Genomic DNA, 23841 nt, shown 5'->3' on the forward strand with positions numbered 1-23841 from the left:
TTGTCAGTGAGATCCGCTATTGGTTCCTTGATTTGTCGCTAGAAGTGACGTTTTGCTGTTGCACCAATTTCCTTTGCTGCGGTCCCCAACGAAGTGTTTTCACACCCTCTTCCACCGCACTCTCACTCTTCTTGTGCTTCTCTGCCTGTGTTCACATGAGCAAACTAGGTGAAAAGTCTGTCGATGTGCCCTTGAGCAAGGCACTTAACCCTAATTGATCCTGTGAGTCGCTTCGGATTAGAGTGTCTGTTAAATGATTAAAATGTACAAATTTAAATTTTGAGAGCAGAACCTTGAAAACAGAAACCTGGCAAAACAAAACAGGGAAAATGGAATTTGGGAAAAAACTAAACAGAATCAGGCAACAGATAAATGGGATTTTATAGGACCCTATTTATGATATGATGTACACCGAGCATACCAAACATTAGGAACACCTTCCTAAGATTGAGTTGCACTCACCCCTTTTCCGTCATAACAGCCTCAATTCGTCGGAGCATGGACTCTACAAATTGTAGGAAGCGTTCCACAAAGATGCTGGCACATGTTGACTCCAATGCTTCTCACAGTTGTGTCAAGTTGGGTTGATGTCCTTTGGGTAGTAGACCATTCTTGATACACACGGGAAACTGTTGAGCGTGAAACAGCGTTGCCGTTCTTGACACAAACCAGTGCGCCTGGCACCTACTACCATACCCTGTTTAAAGGCATTTACATTTTTTGTCTTGCCCATTTCCCCCTCTGAATGGCACACATACACACTCCATGTCTCAATTCTCTCAAGGCTTCAAAATCCTTCTTTAACCTTTCTCCTCCCCTTCATCTACACGAATTGAAATGGATTTGACACTTGACATCAATACGGGATCATAGCATTCATCTGGATTCATCTGGGTCAGTCTATGTCATTTTTTGTACACTCAGTGTATATTCTACTATATATTATAAATATTAAGACATTTACTCAGGCAATTGATGTTAAGTGCAGTGTCTTGAAAGTGGAAGCAGTCAACATTTGATTTGGGCTAGCATTAACAACAAAATCTCCTTGAGCTTTACCCTAGCCCCCGTGGCTGTCCCCTTGCACTGTCCCTTCCACAGCGCAGGCAGGGTCATTCTCATGATGACAGCCATTATGGCTAAGGGGAGGACAAACAGAACAATTCCCAGCAGCAGATGGTTACTTACAGTTTCTCCAGGACTGTCAGGCCAAAGAAGGAGGCATTTTTCAGCAGTGAGATCTTGTTGTTACTGAGGATCCTGTGGACAGAAGAGTGGAAAGATTGACTGTGAAATGGTGAGCCTTTCGACATATTAGTAGACTTATTAGTAGATATCACAAAAATACAGACAAATGTCCAATAAATTATGCATCTTGTCAATAACTTGGTGAGAGATAGAAATGTATCGCTGATTTAATCTGGCCTTAAATGTCCCATCTTGGATGCATTTTTTGGTCTTATTTATGGATTTCTGTGGCTATTGTTTGCCATTTTTGATGGCTAGGAAATATAACCTCATTGAAGACCGAATGTGACCCCCGGGGCAAAACTTGTTTGACCCCCCAGATCTACAGCTACCACTATGAACTGCAAACAAGTCAATGATGTGCATGTGCTCAACAGGTACAGTATAGACAATAAATACATATTTGCCCCAGGACTCTATGTGGATATACATTTCTGTTCTTGTTGAAGTATATTTAAAGGGTAAAGTAGTGCTTTATTTTAAAATAATCTGGGGAAAAGGATCTTGAGTATTTATCTTGTAATATGGGTATTTGTTTGTGTATCAAGGAGGGTTAAAAACATTCATTCAAGACTCTCTGCAAAGCCTCTTAGCAGAACACACCCAATTACTCAAAAACATCAGTCATAACACACTGAGCCTCCGGAAGGAGTTCAGCTAACCACCATTACAGAAACAATTACACAAAAGCAAGGACGAATGCAGTGCACAGACACACAAATGCACATCATCCCATAGTGAAAAACACTAGCCCATCAGTGTTGTGTCTGGAGGGTCCAGGGGGACTCATTAGGACACAGATGGAGGGCTGTGTTACCTGCTGCTCTAGTGAAACAAACAAACATATCAGACAAAAGATAAAGTCCACCCATACACCAGTAAACAACCACTAGTCTGTGTTCAACCACACATTCACACGCACACAGACATTTACACCCTGCCTGCCAACACTTTACGAACAATGCAGGATCTCGGCAACGTTCTTCCATTGATTTCCACTCATGGACTTGAATACAGCAGTAAATTATTTTGACTTTGAATGCTGAGATACCTAGTTCACCCCTCTCTACTGACCCTCCTTCCCTTCAGAGCTGTAGGCTGAGTGTGTAATGATTTATGTCACGCTCATTCCTCTGCCCAGATGCACATAATTTGAAATACACCTAAAATGGCATTTTGGGGATTTCATATCTGCTAAAATATTAAATCGCTCTTGCCAGACCTTAGATCATCCTGTCTGCTGCAGGGCTGGCCTGGCAGTAAGGCCATGCAGTGCGTGATGGAGCATGGCAGTGAGTCTGCATGCAGACGGGGCCTGCTGCTTTGCATGCACCACGTTGCATGTCTCCTACTGGCACGCTCCTACAGACAGACACCCAAGGTCAAATCACTCGCTCGTCTTCCTCCTCCCCTTCCATTCTCAGGAGTAATGGCAGAGGTTTGGCAAGAGTGGTAATTAGGTTGTGTCACGAGTCATCTTCTTTTGTCACCTTCTAATGCCCTAGGATTAAGCAGTGTGATCCCACAATGCATTGTGCTGAAGAGGCAAATTACTCACCAGCCTAGCGGGAGGGGGGTGGGGGGTTGTAGTTATTTTGAAATTGGCATGATGTGGGATACACACAGTGAAAATGTACACAAAAAAAATTATATTCAAAGAACATTTTGAGAGCATAAATACAGTGTATAATGGCATTAAAGACTTTTAATAGAGACTGCTGAGCAAGTTCATATTAAAATCGGTCAACGGAGAGACAAGCTACTGCATAGGAGCACAAGTTGAGAGTTAAAAACTGAGCATCATAAGAGATTTGCCAGAAGTTCAAAAGAAGTAGTTCACTATTTTAAAACTTGATGTTAGATGGTTCCTCACCCTGAATGTAGTATATTGACCAGGAGAAACTGAAATCCATGGTTCTGTTTTTTTTAAGCAGCCACTACAAACTAGACCAATTTGCATACCGCCCCGAAAGATCCACAGACAATGCACTCGACATTGCTCTACACACTGCCCTATCCCATCTGGACAAGAGGAATACCTATGTAAGAATGCTGTTCGTTGACTACAGCTCAGCACTCAACACCATAGTACCCTCCAAGCTCATCGTTAAGCTTGGGGCCATGGGTCTGAACCCCGCCCTGTGCAAATGGGTCCTGGACTTCCTGACGGGCCGCCCCCAGGGGGTGAAGGTAAGAAACAACACCTCCACTTTGCTGACCCTCGCCACAGGAGCCCCACAAGGATGCGTGCTCATCCCCCTCCTGTACTCCCTGTTCACCCACAACTGCATGGCCATGCACGCCTCCTACTCAATAATCAAGTTTGCAGACGACACAACAGTAGTAGGCAATGACGAGCCTACAGAGAGGTGAGGGCCCTGGGAGTGTGATGCCAGGAAAATAACCTCTCACTCAATGTAGAAAAAACAAAGGAGCTGATAGTGGACTTCAGGAAACAGCAGAGGGAGCACACACCTATCCACATCGACGGGACCGCCGTGGAGCAGATGGAAAGCTTCAAGTTCCTCGCCGTACATATCACTGATGATCTGAAATGGTTCACACACCAACAGCGCCTTCACCACTCAGGAGGCTGAAGAAATTTGGCTGCACCTTAGAGGCTGCTGCCCCCTATAGATAGACTTGACATCACTGGCCACATTAATAACGGAACGCTAGTTACTTTAATAATGTTTACATATTTTTGCTTTACTCATCTCATATGTATATAGGTCTCGTATGTATATAGGTCTCATCACATAGGTATATAGGTTTCTGTACAGCACTTTGAGATATCAGCTGATGTAAGAAGGGCTATATAAATACATTTGATTTATATACACACTGTATTCTATTCTACGCCACTCCGACATTGCTCATCCTAATATTTATATAATCATTAATTATTTTTGTAACTTTTAGGTTGTGTGTATTGTTAGATATTATTGCACTGTTGGAGCTAGAAACACAAGCATTTCGCTACACCCGCAATAACATCTGCATGTGATGAATAACATTTGATTTGATTTCTCACATCCTCCCTGTACAGGCAGAACACCCCTATGAAGGGCAGGCAGCCAGTGGCATGTATTCATGGATGCCAAGGGAAGCCAGACTTCCCAAAATATTTTACAATCATTTATCATTTGTATTTTTTATTGGTTTCTTTCGTCTCTCTGTGTTTTCATAATTTTCTTTCAATTCGTAAGTGACTTTAGATCACCGGAGAAATCGCCCGAGCGAGGGAAACAGCCCCCTCTGTCTCAGTATGTGTAGCCCAAGTATGTGATTCTGTCTGGACAAAAAGACTAGGCCATGCCTCCGTAGCATTTGATTGATTGATGCCAGCAAGCATTTGGCCTCCCTTTGGCAAATCAGCATTGAGCTGAGCTCAACTGTTGGTAGTCCTGGCGCAAAACCACCCACCAAGGGAGGCCAGTTTGGATTTGGCTTCACTCCAATAAAATCACATCAAAAGCAAAACGTATTTGTCAGAAAAACATGTCTGTTTCTGGTCTGCTTGTGTTGTCCCACAGTAGCTAGATACATCGGCCCTTTCCTAAGCAAAGGATGGAGATGGGGAATTGGTCTTAATTCTCTGTACAGGACAATGACAGAGATTGTAATCTAACCATAAATTCGTATATTGTGCCACTGGCCTGAGACGATTGAAGTTCAGTATGTAGTCTAGTAGGCTCACGTTAGCTGGTTCATTCTTGCCCTTGTGAGGAAGTCAGGCTAGCAATAATTTTAGCCAGGTAGCCTTTGACAACAAAAACTAAAAAGTGTGTACTACTGTATGACACAGTCATAGACCGTTTTGTCCACATGAAAGAGAGGAGGATGGCAACTGGTGTACATGTAGGGCGAGTCAAGAGGATTTTTTTCTTGCGCACACACGCACACACAAACAGAAAACAGTACCATGGACTGCCACATGACAATTTGTTAAATTGATTGGACTAAATTGTTTTTGGTATTTTTAAGATTGTTTTCACTGTATTAAACTAAGGATATATAGTGTAGTTGATTTCATGAAGCTTAAATGTTTAAGTTGAAATGGTGCTGGAATAGTGGAAGCAGTGGTCTGTTTAGTAAACTGTCGGAAAAACATGAACCTGCATGACCACGCTGTAGGTCATGTAACTGTTCGTTACACGCAATGTTTTCATTGTGGACTTCACAGCACAGATGTTGGTCTACGGGTTTTGTGATGAAACAAATGTAAACTAACTTTCAAAATTTTGGGTCACTTAGAAATGTCCTTGTTTTTAAAAGAAAAGCATTTTTTTGTCCAAAAAAATAACATCAAATTGATGAGAAATACAGTGTAGAAATTGTTATTGTTGGAAATGTAAAAAGCTGATTTTTAAATGGAATATCTACAGTACATAGGTGTACAGAGGTCCATTATCAGCAACCATCACTGCTGTGTTCTAATGGCATCTTGTGTTAGCTAATCCAAGTTTATCATTTTAAAAGGCTAATTGATCAATACAAAACCCTTTTGCAATTATGTTAGCACAGCTGAAAACTGTTGTTGTGATTAAAGAAGCACTAAAACTGGCCTTCTTTAGACTAGTTGAGTATCTGGAGCATCAGCATTTGTGAGTTCGATTACAGGCTCAAAATGGCCAGAAACAAAGAACTTTCTTCTGAAACTCGTCAGTCTATTCTTGTTCTGAGAAATGAAGGCTATTCCATGCAGAAACAGACGCCTCAAGTCCTCAACTGGCAGCTTCATTAAATAGTACCCGCAAAACAACAGTGAAAAGGCGACTCCGGTATGCTGGCCTTCTAGGAAGAGCTCCTCTGTCCAGCGTTTGTGTTCTTTTACCCATCTTAATCTATTATTTTTATTGGCCAGTCTGAGATATGGCTTTTTCTTTGCAACTCTGCCTAGAAGGCCAGCACACCAGAGTCGCCTCTTCTCTGTTGACGTTGTGGTTGGTGTTTTGCGGATACTATTTAACAATGTTATCATTATTTGGTTATACCTTCCTTAATGATATCACAAAACAACAACTTATTTGACATGATTATTGTTTAGAGCCCCATGAACCATTTACCACATTATTTACGTTAGAAATATTGTTTCAATGTCCAACCTTGTGATGTTACAGTTCTGCAAAATCTCTCTCTGTTGTAACAAAGGGATTTTTAACTTCCATTTCTGCAGAGTGGGAGAAAGTGTTGCTGCAAGGTATTTACGACCGTCATAAAACTGGCCAACTCCGCCCCCACTTCCCCCCCTTCCTTTCTGGTGGGAGAGGGGGCTCTCTCTGATCTTCACCCAGGAGGGACAGTCATGACAGGAAATTATGAGGAAATAATCAGAAGATAGAAGTTACATAGTTTAGAATACACAACTCATCTTTCATTGACAAGCTATAAGACAATTATTGATGCCCAGAGCTGGAAACACATCAGATGGCTTCCACAACATGTGAACAATATCAGGAGAAAAAAATGGGATCGATAAACCTAACAACTTGAAATGGGCAGATGTTTTCGTATGTTGTGTCAGGTGTGGTCACGGGACGTTTCAAAGTGTCCCTAAACCTCTCCAAAGTAACATATGTCTGTAAATTAGATAACTCCAGTGCTATTACATATTTGCAATCCCTAAATTATATTTGTTCAGTATAAAAACACAATTTATTCCATATCAACCTCCATATCAAACATTCTGGTGGTGTTAAGGGGTATCTAGGGTACATTCAAGTGTCATTTTAACCTCTCCAAGTGTCCGGATGTGGTAATTGCACTGTTATGCACACTGTATGTGCCTAAAAGTTATTGTTCACTATAAAAACAATGTTTCTACAACAGCAACCTCTCTCAAACATTGTGCTGGTCTTGGGGGACATACAGGGGATATCCAAGTGTTTTTTCAACTTCTCCAAAGTGCATGAACATTTTGCCTAGGCATATTCAATGTATTGGTCCCGCATATAAATGAACTGTTTACAAAGATAATATAAAAGCAACAAATACAGTGGGGCAAAAGTATTTAGTCAGCCACCAATTGTGCAAGTCCCACTTAAAAAGATGAGAGAGGCCTGTAATTTTCATCATATGTACACTTCAACTATGACAGATAAAATTAGGAAAAAAATCCTGAAAATCACGTTGGAGTATTTTTAATGAATTTATTTGCAAATTATGGTGGAAAATAAGTAATTGGTCATCTACAAACAAGCAAGAGTTCTTGCTCTCACAGACCTGTAACTTCTTCTTTGAGAGGCTCCTCTGTCCTCCACTCGTTACCTGTATTAATGGCACCTGTTTGAACTTGTTATCAGTATAAAAGACACCTGTCCACAATCTCAAACAGTCACACTCCAAACTCCACTATGGCCAAGACCAAAGAGCTGTCAAAGGACACCAGAAACAAAATTGTAGACCTGCACCAGGCTGGGAAGACTGAATCTGCAATAGGTAAGCAGCTTGGTTTGAAGATGGGATGGCGTATTGCTGTAGAATGCTGTGGTAGCCATGCTGGTTAAGTGTGCCTTGAATTCTAAATAAATCACCAACAGAGTCACCAGCAAAGCAACCCCACACCATCACACATCCTCCTCGATGCCTCATGGTGGGAACCACACATGCAGAGATCATCCGTTCTCGTACTCAGAGTCTCACAAAGCCTCGGCAGTTCGAACCAAAAATCTCAAATTTGGACTCATCAGACCAAAAGACAGATGTCCACCGGTCTAATGTCCATTTCTCGTGGTTCTTGGCCCAAGCAAGTCTCTTCTTATTGTTGTTGTCCTTTAGTAGTGGCTTCTTTGCAGCAATTCAACCATGAAGGTGTGATTCACGCAATCTCCTCTAAACAGTTGCTGTTGAGATGTGTCTGTTACTTGAACTCGGTGAAGCACTTATTTGGGCTGCATGTTCTGAGGCTGGTAACTAATGAACATATCCTCTGCAGCAGAGGTAACTCTGGGTCTTCCTTTCCTGTGGCGGTCCTCATGAGAGCCAGTTTCATTATAACGCTGGATGGTTTTTGTGACTGCACTTGAAGAAACTTTCAAAGTTCTTGAAATGTTCCGGATTGACTGACCTTCATGTCTTAAAGTAATGATAGACTGTCGCTTCTCTTTGCTTATTTGAGCTGTTCTTGCCAGAATATGGACTTGGTATTTTACCAAATAGGAATATATTCTGTATACCACCCCTACCTTGTCACAACACAACTGATTGGCTCAAAATGGAAAGAAATTCCATTCCATCAAGGCAAAGGGTGGCAACTTTGAAGAATCTCTGTTTTGGTTACTACATGATTCCTTATGTGTTATTTCATAGTTTTGATGTCTTCACTATTATTCTACAATGTAGAAAATAGTGCAAATAAAGAAAAGCCCTTGAATGAGTAGGTGCGCAAACTTTTAACTGGTACTGTATTCCGCCACTGTGTGACGATTGTCTTTTTGTTGTCTCTGCCTTATTGTATACTGAACAAGAATATAAAACACAACATGTAAAGTGTTGGTTCCATGTTTCATGAGCTGAAATAAAAGATCCCAGAGAAAAGCACAAAAAGCTTCTTCTCTCAACTTTTGTGTAGAAATTAGTTTACATCCCTTTTCCAATAAAATCCATCCACCTGACAGGTGTGGTATGTCAAGAAGCTGATTAAACAGCATGATCATAACACAGATGCACCTTGTGCTGAGGACAGTAAAAGGCCACTCTAAAATGTGAAGTTTTGTCACGCAACAAAATGGCATAGATGTTTCAGGTTTTCAGAAAGTGTGCAATTGGCATGCTGACTGGAGGAATGTCTACCAGAGCTGTTGCCAGATAATTTAATGTTAATTTCACGACCATAAGCTGCCTCCAACGTTATTTTAGAGAATTTTGCAGTATGTCCAACCGGCCTCAAAACCGCAGACCACGTATAACCACGCCAACCTATGACCTCCACATCCGGCTTCTTCACCTGCGGGATTGTCTGAGACCAGCCACCTGGACAGCTGATGAAACTGAGAAGCATTTCTGTCTGTAATAAAGCCCTTTTGTGGGGGAAAAAAATCATTCTGATATGCAGGGCCTGGCTCCCAAGTGGGTGGGCCTATGCCCTCCCAGTCCCACCCATGGCTGTGCCCCTGCCCAGTCATGTGAAATCCATAGATTAGGCCCAAATTAATGTATTTAAATTGACTGATTTCCTTTATTAACTGCAACTCAGTAAAATAGTTGAAATTGTTGCATGATGCGTTTATATTTTTGTTCAGTATATATCACGGTGGCATAAGAATGAATGGGTTATAGAGCAAACAACGCAATTACCACAACATAATTTTAATATGGCTTTTTTCCAGGCAGCTTCCTCGGTGATTTTACCCATGCACCGCTAATGTAAGCAGCCTCTGTTTGTGCAAACTCAAGCGTGTCCCGCACTGTGTATGCAGAGGAAACCAGCTCCTCGGCAATCCCCACATACCTCTCTTAGGCCTCTGCACAACGTCCAGGAAATCAGAGGCAAAACATAATTGAACATTATGTAAACAGCGCATGACTAAATTCTAGAGTGTCCTTCCAACTTTCTATTTACAATATCAATTATGTTCTCCTAGGATAAGCTGCTTTCAGGGGAACGGACAAATTAAATATTGTCTGGCTGGGCCGGAACAAATGGTGTATGTCATCACTCTCTGCATGTGTTTCTCTGATTAGCACTAACATGCAAAGGGTTAGGCCCTGTGAACCGCAAGAGGACACGCACACGCGCACACACGCTAATACACACAGGCTGACATGGCTCATTCATACAGCGTAACACAATTTAAAACTGAATGTTTTCCTTAAAGTGGCAATCAGCAGTTGAAACAATAATAAAGTGTCCACCCTGCTCCTGTTTTGGTAAAAACCTGAGGGATGGGGCTGGAGATATGTAACCACTGTCAAATTCATAGACAGAGCTATGAATGCAAGGACTGACCAGCCATGGTATCAAACATATAGTTTTAAGGCTATGTAGTGTTTGTTTACATATACTTTGTTTACAAACAATGGAGTAAAACAAGCTTATATTCTGGGTTATTATGGGGTACAACAGTTGAACTAAGCTCATGAAGCATTTATAATTTATATTCTTCAAGAATCAATATCATTCATTTATCATTCCAAAAATGGATGTAGCAACTGCAGATTACCTCTTTAAATGGCGCAAATTATCTTTGTTTTGAAAAAGATCCATGTCTCATTGGACTTGTGTGTTGTTCTAATTGGTTGAACTTGGTGTACAACCTCCCTATCAGCTCTTCTCCTAGAGCACAACCCTGGCTTTCATTTTTCCCTCTGACCAAAGACAGCTGAGATATTTCTGTGAGGTCTAAACAGCCCTATTACAGAACGGAGACAGCCATACACCAGAGACATTCGACTGTATTATTATAAAAGTGGAGAAACAAAAATAACTTCAATTGATGTGATCCAAGACACCAATCATGGGGACCAAGTAGGGTAAAGATCACAATGTGAACTATTGCAAGCATTCAGATAGGCTTGGCCCCATGATTTCCAGGCACTTCTCTTCAAGCATTGCAAACCCTCTGTTATTCTATAATATCCAGTTACTAGGCACAGCTAACCAAAATAACATATTTCATATAGACAAACATTGACCTTGGATGCAAAACAGACATTGCTCTGGAGTTCAAGTGGGTTATAGCAGAACTTCAAATAAGCCCTGCCTGACAGCTGAGCACATCTGCACATGTCGCCGCCCCACTGGACAAGGAAGGGAGTACACTGTGACCATAAAACTGTTTCCTCAAAAGGATCTGGCTTGGTTAGTGCAAATCAGTAACCTTGCAAAGCCCACATTTTTAAGGCTAATGCTGGAGGGCATGGAACATTTGAAATAATCAATTCCATTTACCAAGACAAAATCACATAGTATGTCGATGGTTGAGCAACATGTGGTTTGAAATTGTTTGCAATTTGAGAGGGTGACACACAAACACAAACGGAGAGGGCAGACTGAGTAAGTGGTGCTGCATGTGGTGTGTTGAGGACCCATGCAGTGCAGTGCCTAGAAAGAAGTTAATGTTCCCTACGGTTAGTGCTGAGCGAATAACCACCACTTTTTATTTTTGGGGGTTATTAAACAACTAATTGATTGAAGTCTTTTCAATTACTTGAATTCCATTTACTTTGGGTTCTTTGTGAGCCCAGTGTGCCGTTTCTCTAGGGAGAAATCAAATCGATCACAATAGATATCAAGTCAAGAACTATGTGGGACACTGGGCTGAAGGGAGTGGTAGATTTCATTAAGCAAATAACATTTCATTTGTCACATGCTTTGTAAACAACAGGTGTAGACTAACAATGAAAATATTACTTACAGGCCCTTCTCAACAATGCAGAGAGAATTAAAAAAGAGCAATAGTAGAAATCATATTTTTTTAAATAACACAAGGAATAAATACACAATGAGTAATGATAACTTGGCTATACACACAGTCATGTGTACCGAGTATATGCGCAGGGGTATGAGGTAATTGAGGTAGATATGTACAGTTGAAGTCGGAAGTTTGCATACACCTTAGCCAAATACATGTAAACTCAGTTTTTCACAATTCCTGACATTTAATCCTAGTGAAAATTCCCTGTCTTAGGTCAGTTAGGATCACCACTTCATTTTAAGAATGTGAAATGTCAGAATAATAGTAGAGAGAATTATTTATTTCCTTAAGCCATTTTGCCACAACTTTGGAAGTATGCTTGGGGTCATTGTCCATTTGGAAGACCCATTTGCGACCAAGTTATAACTTCCTGACTGATGTCTTGAGATGTTGCTTCAATATATCCACTTAATTTTCCGCCCTCATGATGCCATCTATTTTGCGAAGTGTCATGCACAAAATAGATGTCCTAATCGACTTGCCAAAACTACATTTTGTTAACAAGAAATTTGCTGAGTGGTTGAAAAGCGAGTTTTAATGACTCCAACCTAAGTGCATGTAAACTTCGGACTTCAAAGGTACATATACAGTTGAAGTCGGAAGTTTACATGCACTTAGGTTGGAGTCATTAAAACTCGCTTTTCAACCACTCAACAAATTTCTTGTTAACAAACTATAGTTCTGGCAAGTCGGCTGGGACATACATCTACTTAGTGCACGACACAAGTAATTTTTCCAACAATTGTTTACAGACAGATTATTTCACTTATAATTCACTGTATCACAATTCCAGTGGGTCAGAAGTTTACACACTAAGTTGACTGTTTCTTTAACCTCTCTGGGATATTCGGGACGGTAGTGTCCCACCTCAACAACAGCCAGTGAAAGTGCAGAGCGCCAAATTTAAAACAACAAAAATCTCATAATTAGAATTCCTGAAGCATACAAGTATTTTACACCATTTTAAAGATAGACTTTTCGTTAATACAACCACAGTGTCCGACTTCAAAAAGGCTTTACGGCGAAAGCACCACAAACGATTATGTTAGGTCAGAGCCAAGTCACAGAAAACACAGCCATTTTTCCAGCCAAAGAGAGGAGTCACAAAAAGCCCAAATAGAGATAAAATTAGTCACTAACCGTTGATGATCTTCATCAGATGACACTCATAGGACTTCATGATACACAACACATGTATGTTTTGATTGATAAAGTTCATATTTATATAAAAGTTTACATTGGCGCATTACGTTCAGTAGTTCCAAAACATCCGGTGATTTTGCAGAGAGCCACATCAATTTACAGAAATGCTCATCATAAATGTTGATGAAAATACAAGTGTTATGCATGGAACTTTAGATAAACTTCTCCTTAATGCAACCTCTGTGTCAGATTTCAAAAAAGCTGTAGCGAAAAATCACACCATGCAATAATCTGAGTACAGCGCTCAGACAAAAAAACAGCCAAACAAATACCCGCCATGTTGTGCAGTCAACAGAAGTCAGAAATAGCATTATACATATTCACTTACCTTTGATGATCTTCATCAGAATGCACTCCCAGGAATCCCAGTTCCACAATAAAATGTTTGATTTGTTCGATGAAGTCCCTCATTTATGTAAAAATACCTCGTTGTTCGCACGTTTAGTACACAATCCAAAATCACGAAGTCCATGCGAAAGTTCAGATGAAAAGTTATATTACAGTTGGTAGAAACATGTCAAACGAAGTATAGAATCAATCTTTAGGATGTTTTTATCATAAATCTTCAATTATGTTCCAACCGGAGAATTCCTTTGTAGGTAGATATGCAGTGGAACACAAGCTAACTCTCACGTGAACGCGCGTCACGAGCTCATGGCACTCTGCCAGACACCTGGCTCAAACAGCCCTTATTCGCCCCCACTTCACAGTAGAAGCATCAAACAAGGTTCTAAAGACGGGTGACTTCTAGTGGAAGCCTTAGGAAGTGCAAAATGACCCCATAGACACTGTGTTTTTGATAGGGAATGAGTTGAAAAACAAGAAACCTCAGATTTCTAATTTTTTTCTCAGGTTTTTGCCTGCCATATGAGTTCTGTTATACTCACAGACATCATTCAAACAGTTTTAGAAACTTCAGAGCGTTGTCTATCCAATACTACTACTAATAATAATATGCATATATTAGCAACTGGGCCTGAGTAGCAGGCAGTTTACTCTGGGCACCTTATTCATCCAAGCTACTCAATACTGCCCTCGAGTCCCAAAGAAGTTTTAAACAGCTTGGAAAATTACAGAAAATTATGTAATGGCTTTAGAAGCTTCTGAGAGGCTAATTTACATAATTTGAGTCATTCAGAGGTGTACCTGTGGATGTATTTCAAGGTCTACCTTCAAACTCACTGCCTCTTTGCTTGACATCATGGGAAAATCAAAAGAAATCAGCCAAGTCTGGTTCATCCTTGGGAGCAATTTCCAAATGCCTGAAGGTACCACGTTCATCTGTACAAACAATAGTACGCAAGTATAAAGACCATGGACCACGCAGCTGTCATACTGAGCTGTCGCTCAGGAATAAGACGTGTTCTGTCTCCTAGAGATGAATGTACTTTGGTGTGAAAAGTGCAAATCAATCCCAGAACAACAGCAAAGGACCTTGTGAAGATGCTTGAGGAAACAAGTACAAAATTCTATATACATAGTAAAATGAGTCCTATATCGACAAAACCTGAAATGTCGCTCAGTAAGGAAGAAGCCACTGCTCCAAAACCGCCATTAAAAAAAGACAGCCTACGGTTTGCAAATGTCCTCTGGTCTGATGAAACAAAAATAGAACTGTTTGGCCATAATGACCATCGTTATGTATTGAGGAAAAAGGGAGATGCTTGCAAGCCGAAGAACCGTGAAGCACAGGGGTGGCAGCATCATGTTGTGGGGTTGCTTTGCTGCAGGAGGGACTGGTGCACTTCACAAAATAGATGGCAACATGAGGATGATCAATTCTGTGGATATATTGAAGCAACATCTCAAGACATCAGTCAGGAAGTTAAAGCTTGGTTGCAAATGGGTCTTCTAAATGGACAATGACCCCACGCATATTTCCATAGTTGTGGCAAAATGGCTTCAGGACAACAAAGTCAAAGTATTGGAGTGGCCATCACAAAGCCCTGACCTCCATCCTATAGACAATTTGTGGGCAGAACTGAAAAAGCATATGCGAGCAAGGAGGCTTAAAACCTGACATCTTTACACCAGCACTGTCAGGTGTTTGTGGGAAGCTTGTGGAAGGCTACCCGAAACGTTTGACCCAAGTTAAACAATGTAAAGACAATGCTACCAAATACTAATTAAGTGTCTAAACTTCTGACCCACTGGGAATGTGATGAAATAATTAAAAGATGAAATAAATCACTCTCTACCATTATTCTGACATTTCACATTCTTAAAATGAAGTGGTGATCCTAACTGACCTAATACAGGGAATTTGTACTTGGATTAAATGTCAGGAATTGTGAAAAACTGAGTTTAAATGTATTTGGCTAAGTATGTGTATGTAAACTTCCGATTTCAACTGTAGGTAGGGATAAAGTGAGACGGCAACGGGATAGATAATAAACAGCAACAGCAGTGTATGTTCTGAGTCAATTCGATTATTGCAAAAAGGGTCAATGCAGATAATCTGGTTAGCTATTGGTTGACTATTTAACTATCTAATAAGCAGTCTTATAGCTTGGGGGTAGAAGCTGTTCAAGGTCCTGTTAGGGTTGTTGCGGTGACCGTATTACCTCCACACTGGCGGTCACAAGTCATGAAGGCAGTCAAATTCCACATGACCGTTGAGTCACGGTAGTTAGGCTTCTCCAAGCTCTGATGCGGCTGGTTATTAGTAGCCTACCAAACTTGCTAACTGCTTGGTACTCAGCACTCTATTGTCCCTCTAATCATGCTGACATCAATGCAAATGTATTAAAAAATGTAATCAAACACTTCATGTTACGCAACATTTCAACTGACTATGCAATTGCGGGAGAAAACTGAGTGATGGCCGCTAATAAAAAGACGAGGCTCCCATCAGCTTTATATAAGCTAGGCCTACTATATTATTTTTTCTCAACTTTCCTAATATTAAGCACATTGCTTATATTTACAACAGGAGTAAAGCCTACCTGGCATGCATGAAAATAAACCATGGGTTTATTACTTTTTTTCCTGCTTGCCTCTGTTTTGATACAGGTGCATGATAATGGTCCATTCTAAATCAAAACAAATGTAAAAAATTTATTATTTAGTATATTTAAAGACACGATTAAATCAAGAAAAGTCTGATGGGTGACAATATTAGCCTATATATATTATCACTTGTGAATGATGCCCAGCATAAGAAACAAAGCCTTTTTTTTGCGACCTTTTCTCAATCATAGTCGCTTTTTCTCAATCATAGTCCTTAAGTAGTCTAGCTCACATTTTTTTGCTAGTGGTTGTATTAATTTGGGATCTATCGCATCCCACAACTCTCATTCTATGTTTGGAATATTTATTTCTCGCACAGAATAGGTTGACTTTTGTACTATGGGGGAATAGTAGATTGACATAGGCTAGTGCTTTTGCTGTTCATTGGGCCTCCTCATCTTGTTGGCTGATGAAAAGTAAATGAGGACAGTTCTTTCAATATCAATATGCACCTCGGAATTGGATAAGGACGTGTGCAGTTGCGCCCCGGATGTGTCGGTCTTCATTTATAGCCTTTGAGAAAGACCCGATCACGTGAAGGAGAGCCATGTGAATGAGGGCTTCCGATTGCGCAGCACACTCAGGGAGAAGGGCACGACATAGCACTCCGGGCCGCAAAAGGCATGGATTGTTTTAGGGACAGAGCCACAAAGGGGATGCCACCGTGAAATGTTAGGCATTATCAAGTGCTTGTCAAATTGTGAATGAGAGACTATTGGAGTGCGTACAGCCTGAGCAAAAAACAAAGCAGAGCTCATTGCCTTTCAAGCAACTTTTTTCAAATCATCATTTGAATCTCATCATGCAGCCTTACAATGTATTAAAAATCAAACCGTATAGCCCAATGCTTGTAGAACAACTAAAGTTACAGTAATAATTCTAAATGAGGCATATAGGAGTACCTATTTCTTCATTAACTGCTCAACACAGAATAGGTGCACGCGCACACTCCAAACCGCTTGGGGAAAATGTGTATATTTTATTCAGCTTTGTTCAATTATATTCTTCCTACTATAAAGCCAAGGAATTATAAGCAAATCTTGTCTGCTAAATAAACTAGTGTAGCCCACAGCCATTTGGCATAGCCGCATTAGGACCTAACATAAGGACCTAACATAACTCACAGTATGCTATTATTTTCTTCTGAAATAGACTACATTTTCTTCATATCATGCTTCTAAATAATGGATTTCTTGTGAAGGTGTAGGCTATATTACTTGGATTTATTAGACTTTTTTAAATGGCTCTGTGGAAGCCAGGAGATGTTAAATGTGTTTATGTTGATTAAGGTCAATTACTGTGAGACCGACAGTTATTTACTTGACAATCACCGACTGACAAAATTCAGTGACCGTCACAGCCCTAGTCCAGACTTAATGCAAAACAAGCCCAATGCGTTTCTATGGGTCTATTTTGGACTGCGCTTGTCGCCTGCCTTCTCAACTTTTCTTAGGGCGAAGACATGAGCATCTCGTCATTATACAGATCTCTGGAAGGACACACTTCTATGCCTGCTACGTTAACTTATTAGATACACACAGACAGCATGAGAGAGAAATGTACACAACACTATGATGAGAGGGTCAGAGACAGTTTGTGACAGAATGCCTTATCTACTTTGAAGAAATAGTCAAATAATTCTTCCAGACAGCTCTGCAGCATACTTAGGCTGGCTAGCTAAACGGGAAGACTAAAGACTACAGTATGGGGAGCACATAGATAACGTTAGATGGTCTGGCTAGCTGACTGCTACTGCCTGAGCAGCGATTACATGATGACTTAAAGGAATGAAAAATAATAAAGTAATTAAATAAATACAAAGTAATATACAGAACTGCAATATTTTATTATTTCATAGTAATTTCTTATTTTTCTATTTATCTGTAGGGCTGATAATACATTCTAAAATGTATTAAATGTTTTTTTTTCCACTCCCTCAATCTACACACAATACATCATAATGACAAAGCAAAAACAGGTTCTTAGACATCTTTGCTAATTTATACCAAAACAAATGCAAAAAATATCACATTTACATAAGTATTTAGACCCTTGACTCAGTTCTTTGTTGAAGCACCTTTAGAAGTGATTATAGCCTTGAGTCTTCTTGAATATGATGCTACAAGCTTGGCACACCTGTATTTGGGGAGTTTCTCCCATTCTTCTCTGCAGATCCTCTCAAGTTCTGTCAGGTTGGATAGGGAGTGTTGTTGCACAGTTATTTTCAGGTCTCTCCAGATATGTTTGATCGGGTTCAAGTCCGGGCTCTGGCTAGGCCACTCAAGGACATTCAGAGACTTGTCCCGAAGCCACTCCTACATTGTCTTGGCTGTGCGCTTAGGTCTTCGAGTCCCTTCTGTTGAAAAGCATCCCCACAGCATGATGCTGCCACTACCATGCTTCACCGTAGGGATGGTGCCAGGTTTCCTCCAGACATGACACTTGGCATTCAGGCCAAAGAGTTCTTGGTTTCATCAGACCAGAGAATCTTGTTTCTCATGGTCTGAAAGTCCTTTAGGTGCCTGTCACGTGTCTTTTACTGAGGAGTGGCTTTCGTCTGGCCACTCGACCATAAAGGACTGATTGGTGGAGTGCTGCAGAGATGGTTGTCCTTCTGGAAGGTTCTCCCATCTCCACAGAGGAACTCTAGAGCTCTGTCAGAGTGACCATTGGGTTCTTGGTCACCACCCTGACCAAAGCCCTTCTCCCCTGATTGGTCAGTTTGGCCAGGCGGCCAGCTCTAGGAAGAGTCTTGGTGGCTCCAAACTTCATCCATTTAAGAATGATGGAGGCCACTGTGTTCTTGGGGACCTTCAACGCTGCAGACATTTTTTGGTACCCTTCCCCAGATTTGTGCCTCGATTACAATCCTGTGTCGGAGCTCTAAGGACAATTCCTTCGACCTGATGGCTTGGTTTTTGCTCTGACATGCATTGTCAACTGTGGGACAGACAGGTGTGTGCCTTTCCAAATCATGTCCAATCAATTGAATTTACCACAGGTGGACACCAATCAAGTATGAATCCATTTTAAAATATGGCTGTAACGTAACAAAATATGGAAAAAGTAAATGGAATACTGAATACTTTCCGAAGGCACTGTACCATTATTGATGCACAGATCGGTTTGGGTTTTTACTTTACCTTCTATAACGGTATTTGAATGTTCGGTTTGTTTAATGTGATACCCCGTGTGTAAAGTCAATTTTTATAGTTTACTTCGCTACTTGAGTCATCTCTCACCACTCTCTCTCTCTATGCCGCTTTCCACACAGACCTAGCCCCGCCCCCACTCATGGAGAACATTTGTTGTTCCTCGACCACGAGACACTTGCATTCAGTCTGCATGGTCAATGCAGCACATGCAACAATTTTGATGACAACTATGCTGTTTTCTCTTTGCTTCTCTGCATTTTATAATTGCACTATTAGTTTGTGTTTCTTACTGCAAACAGCTAGTTTGTCTTTTCTAAGCAAGTTGAGCCTAAATCTTGTTAGCAGCTAATGCTAATCATTAGTTAGCTGGCTAGATAGCTAATAAATGTACTGAGTCAGAGCAAACGTAATTCGCCTCTACAGCCTGATAATACCAGTGATGGTGTAGGCCTAAATCAGCATTTAGTTTGTGCAACAGTATCTTCTAAATCAAAGGAATACGTGAAGCATGAATACATTAGCTACTTAAAGTAGCTAAGAGAAAACATGAAATGTAGCCAAAGATCATAGGGTCCCCTAGGAAACACTTATCAACACTTTGGTTCCTACCCTGTCACAATAACTCCTCCCTGGCATTTTCATTCGTTGTCATGTCAAACACTGTATTCAAAGTGCCCACTAGTATATTCTAATTCTAATTATAATAATAATATAGCTAATCATAATAACCATTCCATTTCCATGATTCCAACAGTTCACCCAAGTGTGTTGCTCTAAATCACAAGTTAAATGACAATTGCAACATCTGTTTAAATATAAGGCCTAGATTGTTTGCCCATATCATGCAGCCCCAGGTGTCAGTGTGGAAATGATCTCAAATGAGTGCCTAAAATGCAAATATTTTTTTTTGATTGAATTTGAAATGCATAAAACAAATCAGAATGGAGAAAGAACCATTGAAATCACTTAGAATGTATGTGTTGCCACCCTAGGTTCTCACACCACTCAAAGCAAATTAATAACTTTTATTATTCAAAAACATAAATTACCGTCCAATTGTTATAAAAATACAGTGATATGACATGTTGGCCATATCGTCCATCCCTGCACAATGTGGACCTGACAGAGACAATGGAATATTTTCTATGTTTTGGCGATTGAATGTTCACTATTTTTGCCTTTGGAATTCCCATTAAAAAGCTAAAATCATTCTAATGTCATTATTTCATAATGCATTTTATGTAATTTAAAAATTAAAAATAAACTGAAAATGGAGCGACCTCAAAAAGACTACTTACTGTGACCACTCCCTGCAACAGAAGCAGCGCACTGCAGGCTTTTAAATCGCTGTTTTACGACATGTCAAAAAAATAAAAATGGGGAAAACAAAACATGCTTCCAAAGGTTTGGCTGCCTGCACGATAGCAGACATATGAAAGTTTAAATAACCTTGGTATTTACTCAATGGTGAAGGGAGGAGGTAAGGATAACAGACCAGAGTGTATCCTTGGCACACATTGTATTTTTCTTCCTTAATATTTTTAGACAGTCCACATTCGCACTGCGTTTGTACACATTCTTGGGTTTTCGAGGGTATTGTGTGATTTGCAAGCTTTTCGCTCACCCAATGGTCACGAACACTGGTGCTGTGAGTCATTATCATCTCATATTGCAAAACTGATCAGGGTGTCCTTTGAAACCATAACCTATATTATAATACAGCATTTGACACCCAATGCTAACAAGTATTTTCCAGAGAAAGCTAGCAGCTTGATATGATTCATTACTGGGCACTGTGAAGTGTGGCTTCTTGGACAGCCTAACAATTACACTATAGACCAACAACAACAACAACAACAAACCACTTCAAGTTTCTTAAAAATAACATGCAGTCTAAATCCATCTCCCACAATAAAACATCATAGCCACAGATCGTAGAGATCCCTCAGTTTGTGGTCTTGCTACTGTGGGTCAATGTGAAGTGTGATAAAGGTATAGGGCCTAAGGCTTTGGAAAGGGTTACATACAGGGTAATGGATGAGGTTCTGAGTCCCCGGACTCCTATAGATCCTATAGTAGCATCTGGGGACATAGTTCTGAGAAAAGAACCATTTCCTCTAGGCTTGGGAGATTATTACTGGAAAGTCACTTATCTAAAGATGAACCTGTCACTTTTCAAACCTAAACTAAGGGCACTGGGGGGGAAAAAAGCGCCAGGAGAGGGAATGAGAAAGAGACCATTGGATAAGCATTGCGGCTAGTAGCTTCAGCCACATTCCCCTGTGACTGTATATAGGGTCTATTTGGCCATGTCTCTTTAGATTAAAGGCCTGCGTGTAGCGTATTAAACTGCTACCTTTTACGGACCGAGAGGCATTCCTTCTCTGCTCCATCCCTGCTAGTGGGGTCATCTGTGTGATAATGCACAGATAATATAGAGGGGCTACTCGTACATGTCTATGAAATATTCATGATAAACCACTCAGAACAGAGAAGAGCAGAGCAGCCGCCAACACCACCTGAGGAACAATAGAGCGAGGCATGCAAGGAAATAGGTTTATAGATAGCACGCAAAAACACTCCACGAGGACAGAAAGGCCGTCTTTCATAAGCAAGGGCACCGGTGTCCATATTATACCTTGTTCCTCCAAGGCTCTGGCTTATCTGGCGCATACTGGTCAATACTAGCCACAAGCCAGTCCAACATATATTGTAGGTAAACAATCACCTGACATTATGAGTGGGGAAAATAACATGAGTCATACAATGTAATATCCCCTCCAAGTCTAATTTTTACCCATCTAGAAAGTGAAAAAGCCAGAAATGGAGATTCATACTGTTCATACTGGTCTAACACAGGTGAACAATCATAGTCATCATAACGAGTGGGGAAGACATATGCAAAAGCACTTCCTATCAGTCCCACTGTTGTGGGGTTGCCTTCCCTGCAACCCCCATCTATGAATGTTTTACATTACAATGTCATTCCCAGAATAATGTGAAGGATGTCCTTAACATGGCCTCACGATCACTGCCATCCAGACTACCACTAACAGCCCCTCCTGTCTCCAGTGTGATCATTGCCCACAAAGTCTACTGTAGGCCTATGCCAGACATGTCCCTACCCCAAACCAATGCACTCATTTTATTTTCCACAAGCTTCACCTTGGGAGAGACTGGAGCCTTTGGGGGCTTTGAGGAGCTTTTTTGTGGTTCTTCTGTAGAGGATGTCCAAATCTGAAAGTAGATAACCGTTGGCAATTGAAACTGTAAATGCTATATGCATGCTGATGCTACATTAGCTACATGCTTATACTGCAATGTTCTTAAAACTGAGTCTTACAAGGTATAAAAATATGACAGGACAGTTGCACTGCAAATCTCTGAGAAGGAGACAAACAAAGTCCACACTTCTTTGCTGTCAGCTATGCAAATGCAGAGCACACATCTTGTCACATACAATATCTAAAAGTAGAAAGATCTTGTTCGCAGGGTAGGTTTGCATTACAACTATGACTGAGCAACAACCGCCTGCAAACAATGTTTGTGTTTCTCTGTCACGTTCTCTCCATCGCTCCTTCCATCTCATTAACCCAAACATCTCTTTTCACAACACTTCCTGTCTCCCTCTGTGTTCTGTGTCACTCTTTCCGAGTCTCCTTCCCTGTCACTTCCTCTATCCTTCTAAATGTTTCTCTCTCATTTTCTCCCTCTCGCTCCCACCATATGCCCCCCGGCTCCTCTCTCTTACTTTCTCTCCCTCGTTCTCCCCTCTGTCTCCCTTCTCTCTTAGGCCAGTGCCATGTTCACTAGCCAATGCTTTGCTTAAGACAGGTGTCAGCTACAATCCCTGCTACTGTTCTCCACAGAGACACAGCGCCTCTCTCTCCTTCTCTCCTACTTGCCACTGAAACAATTACACCAGATAGGCCTCAAGGTCAACAGAGCTGTCAGGCTCCACTCCAACACTGGAGCAACTTCTCCCACGTTTTGGATAGGGAAACAGGCAGAGGTGTTAATAGAGGGTTTCTGCTGCTCTGGAGGCTACAGCTGCTAGGAATTATGGACATCACACACATTTCATTTTCTCTTCAATCAGTTGTGTTAGGAGTCGTTTGTAACTTCATAGAAATATGTAATAAATTGAGACTAGAGATGCACATAGAACGAATGCAATAACGTGAAAATGAAAGCAAAGACATATGGACAGTGCTGCCATTTCATTACAAGCTCTACACATATATTTACTTGTGAATAGAACGCATCCACTCTGGAAAAAAAAATACTGAAAGTGCCATAATTGAAAAGGCTACTGATACAGAACTCATTATCTGTAGAGCTGAAGTGAATAAAAGGGACAATGAAGGAGGCCAAAGGGAAGCATTAGGAGAGATCCGCTAGTTAGGGAATCCACTTGGTGTATGACACGATGTGCACAGCCTACTTTCCTCTCATATCTGTTTATTTTCACAGCATGTCTAAATAAAATGGAGATGCGGGAGGCCACTTTGGCCCGACAAAGGTCACGTTTCCTAATGCATGAAAACTGCTTCCCGGCCAACCAAGTGGCCTGCTTGAGGATATTGGCTAGTTGACCCGGGGAAAGACAGGGATCATTATATTTATCAGTTTAAATTACTTTTTAAATTTTTTTTTATTGTTTTTGTATTCTTAAAAATATTTTTTCTTAAAAATACTATTTTAATTGTAAACTGTTGTTACAATGAAGGATACACCTAATTTCCTGCCAAGAGGCATTGATTTATCGGACAAAAGGAAGACGCTTGTGCTATTTCAGGGGACAATTA

At 40.7% G+C, this 23841-nt stretch overlaps 1 protein-coding gene across 2 annotated transcripts in view; it reads right to left on the bottom strand.

Moving 5' to 3' along the window:
* The window catches only part of LOC112253007 (adhesion G protein-coupled receptor A3), a 243671-nt gene that overhangs the window by 217844 nt on the left and 1986 nt on the right, over positions 1–23841 (bottom strand). For both annotated transcript variants that reach the window (XM_024424862.2, XM_024424866.2), the window contains exon 2: positions 1189–1260. In XM_024424862.2, the coding sequence (XP_024280630.2) occupies positions 1189–1260 (72 nt within the window). The remainder of the gene's footprint in view (positions 1–1188; positions 1261–23841) is intronic.

Source organism: Oncorhynchus tshawytscha, linkage group LG01, assembly GCF_018296145.1.
Source record: "Oncorhynchus tshawytscha isolate Ot180627B linkage group LG01, Otsh_v2.0, whole genome shotgun sequence".
In the NCBI taxonomy this organism is placed as follows: Eukaryota; Metazoa; Chordata; class Actinopteri; order Salmoniformes; family Salmonidae; genus Oncorhynchus; species Oncorhynchus tshawytscha.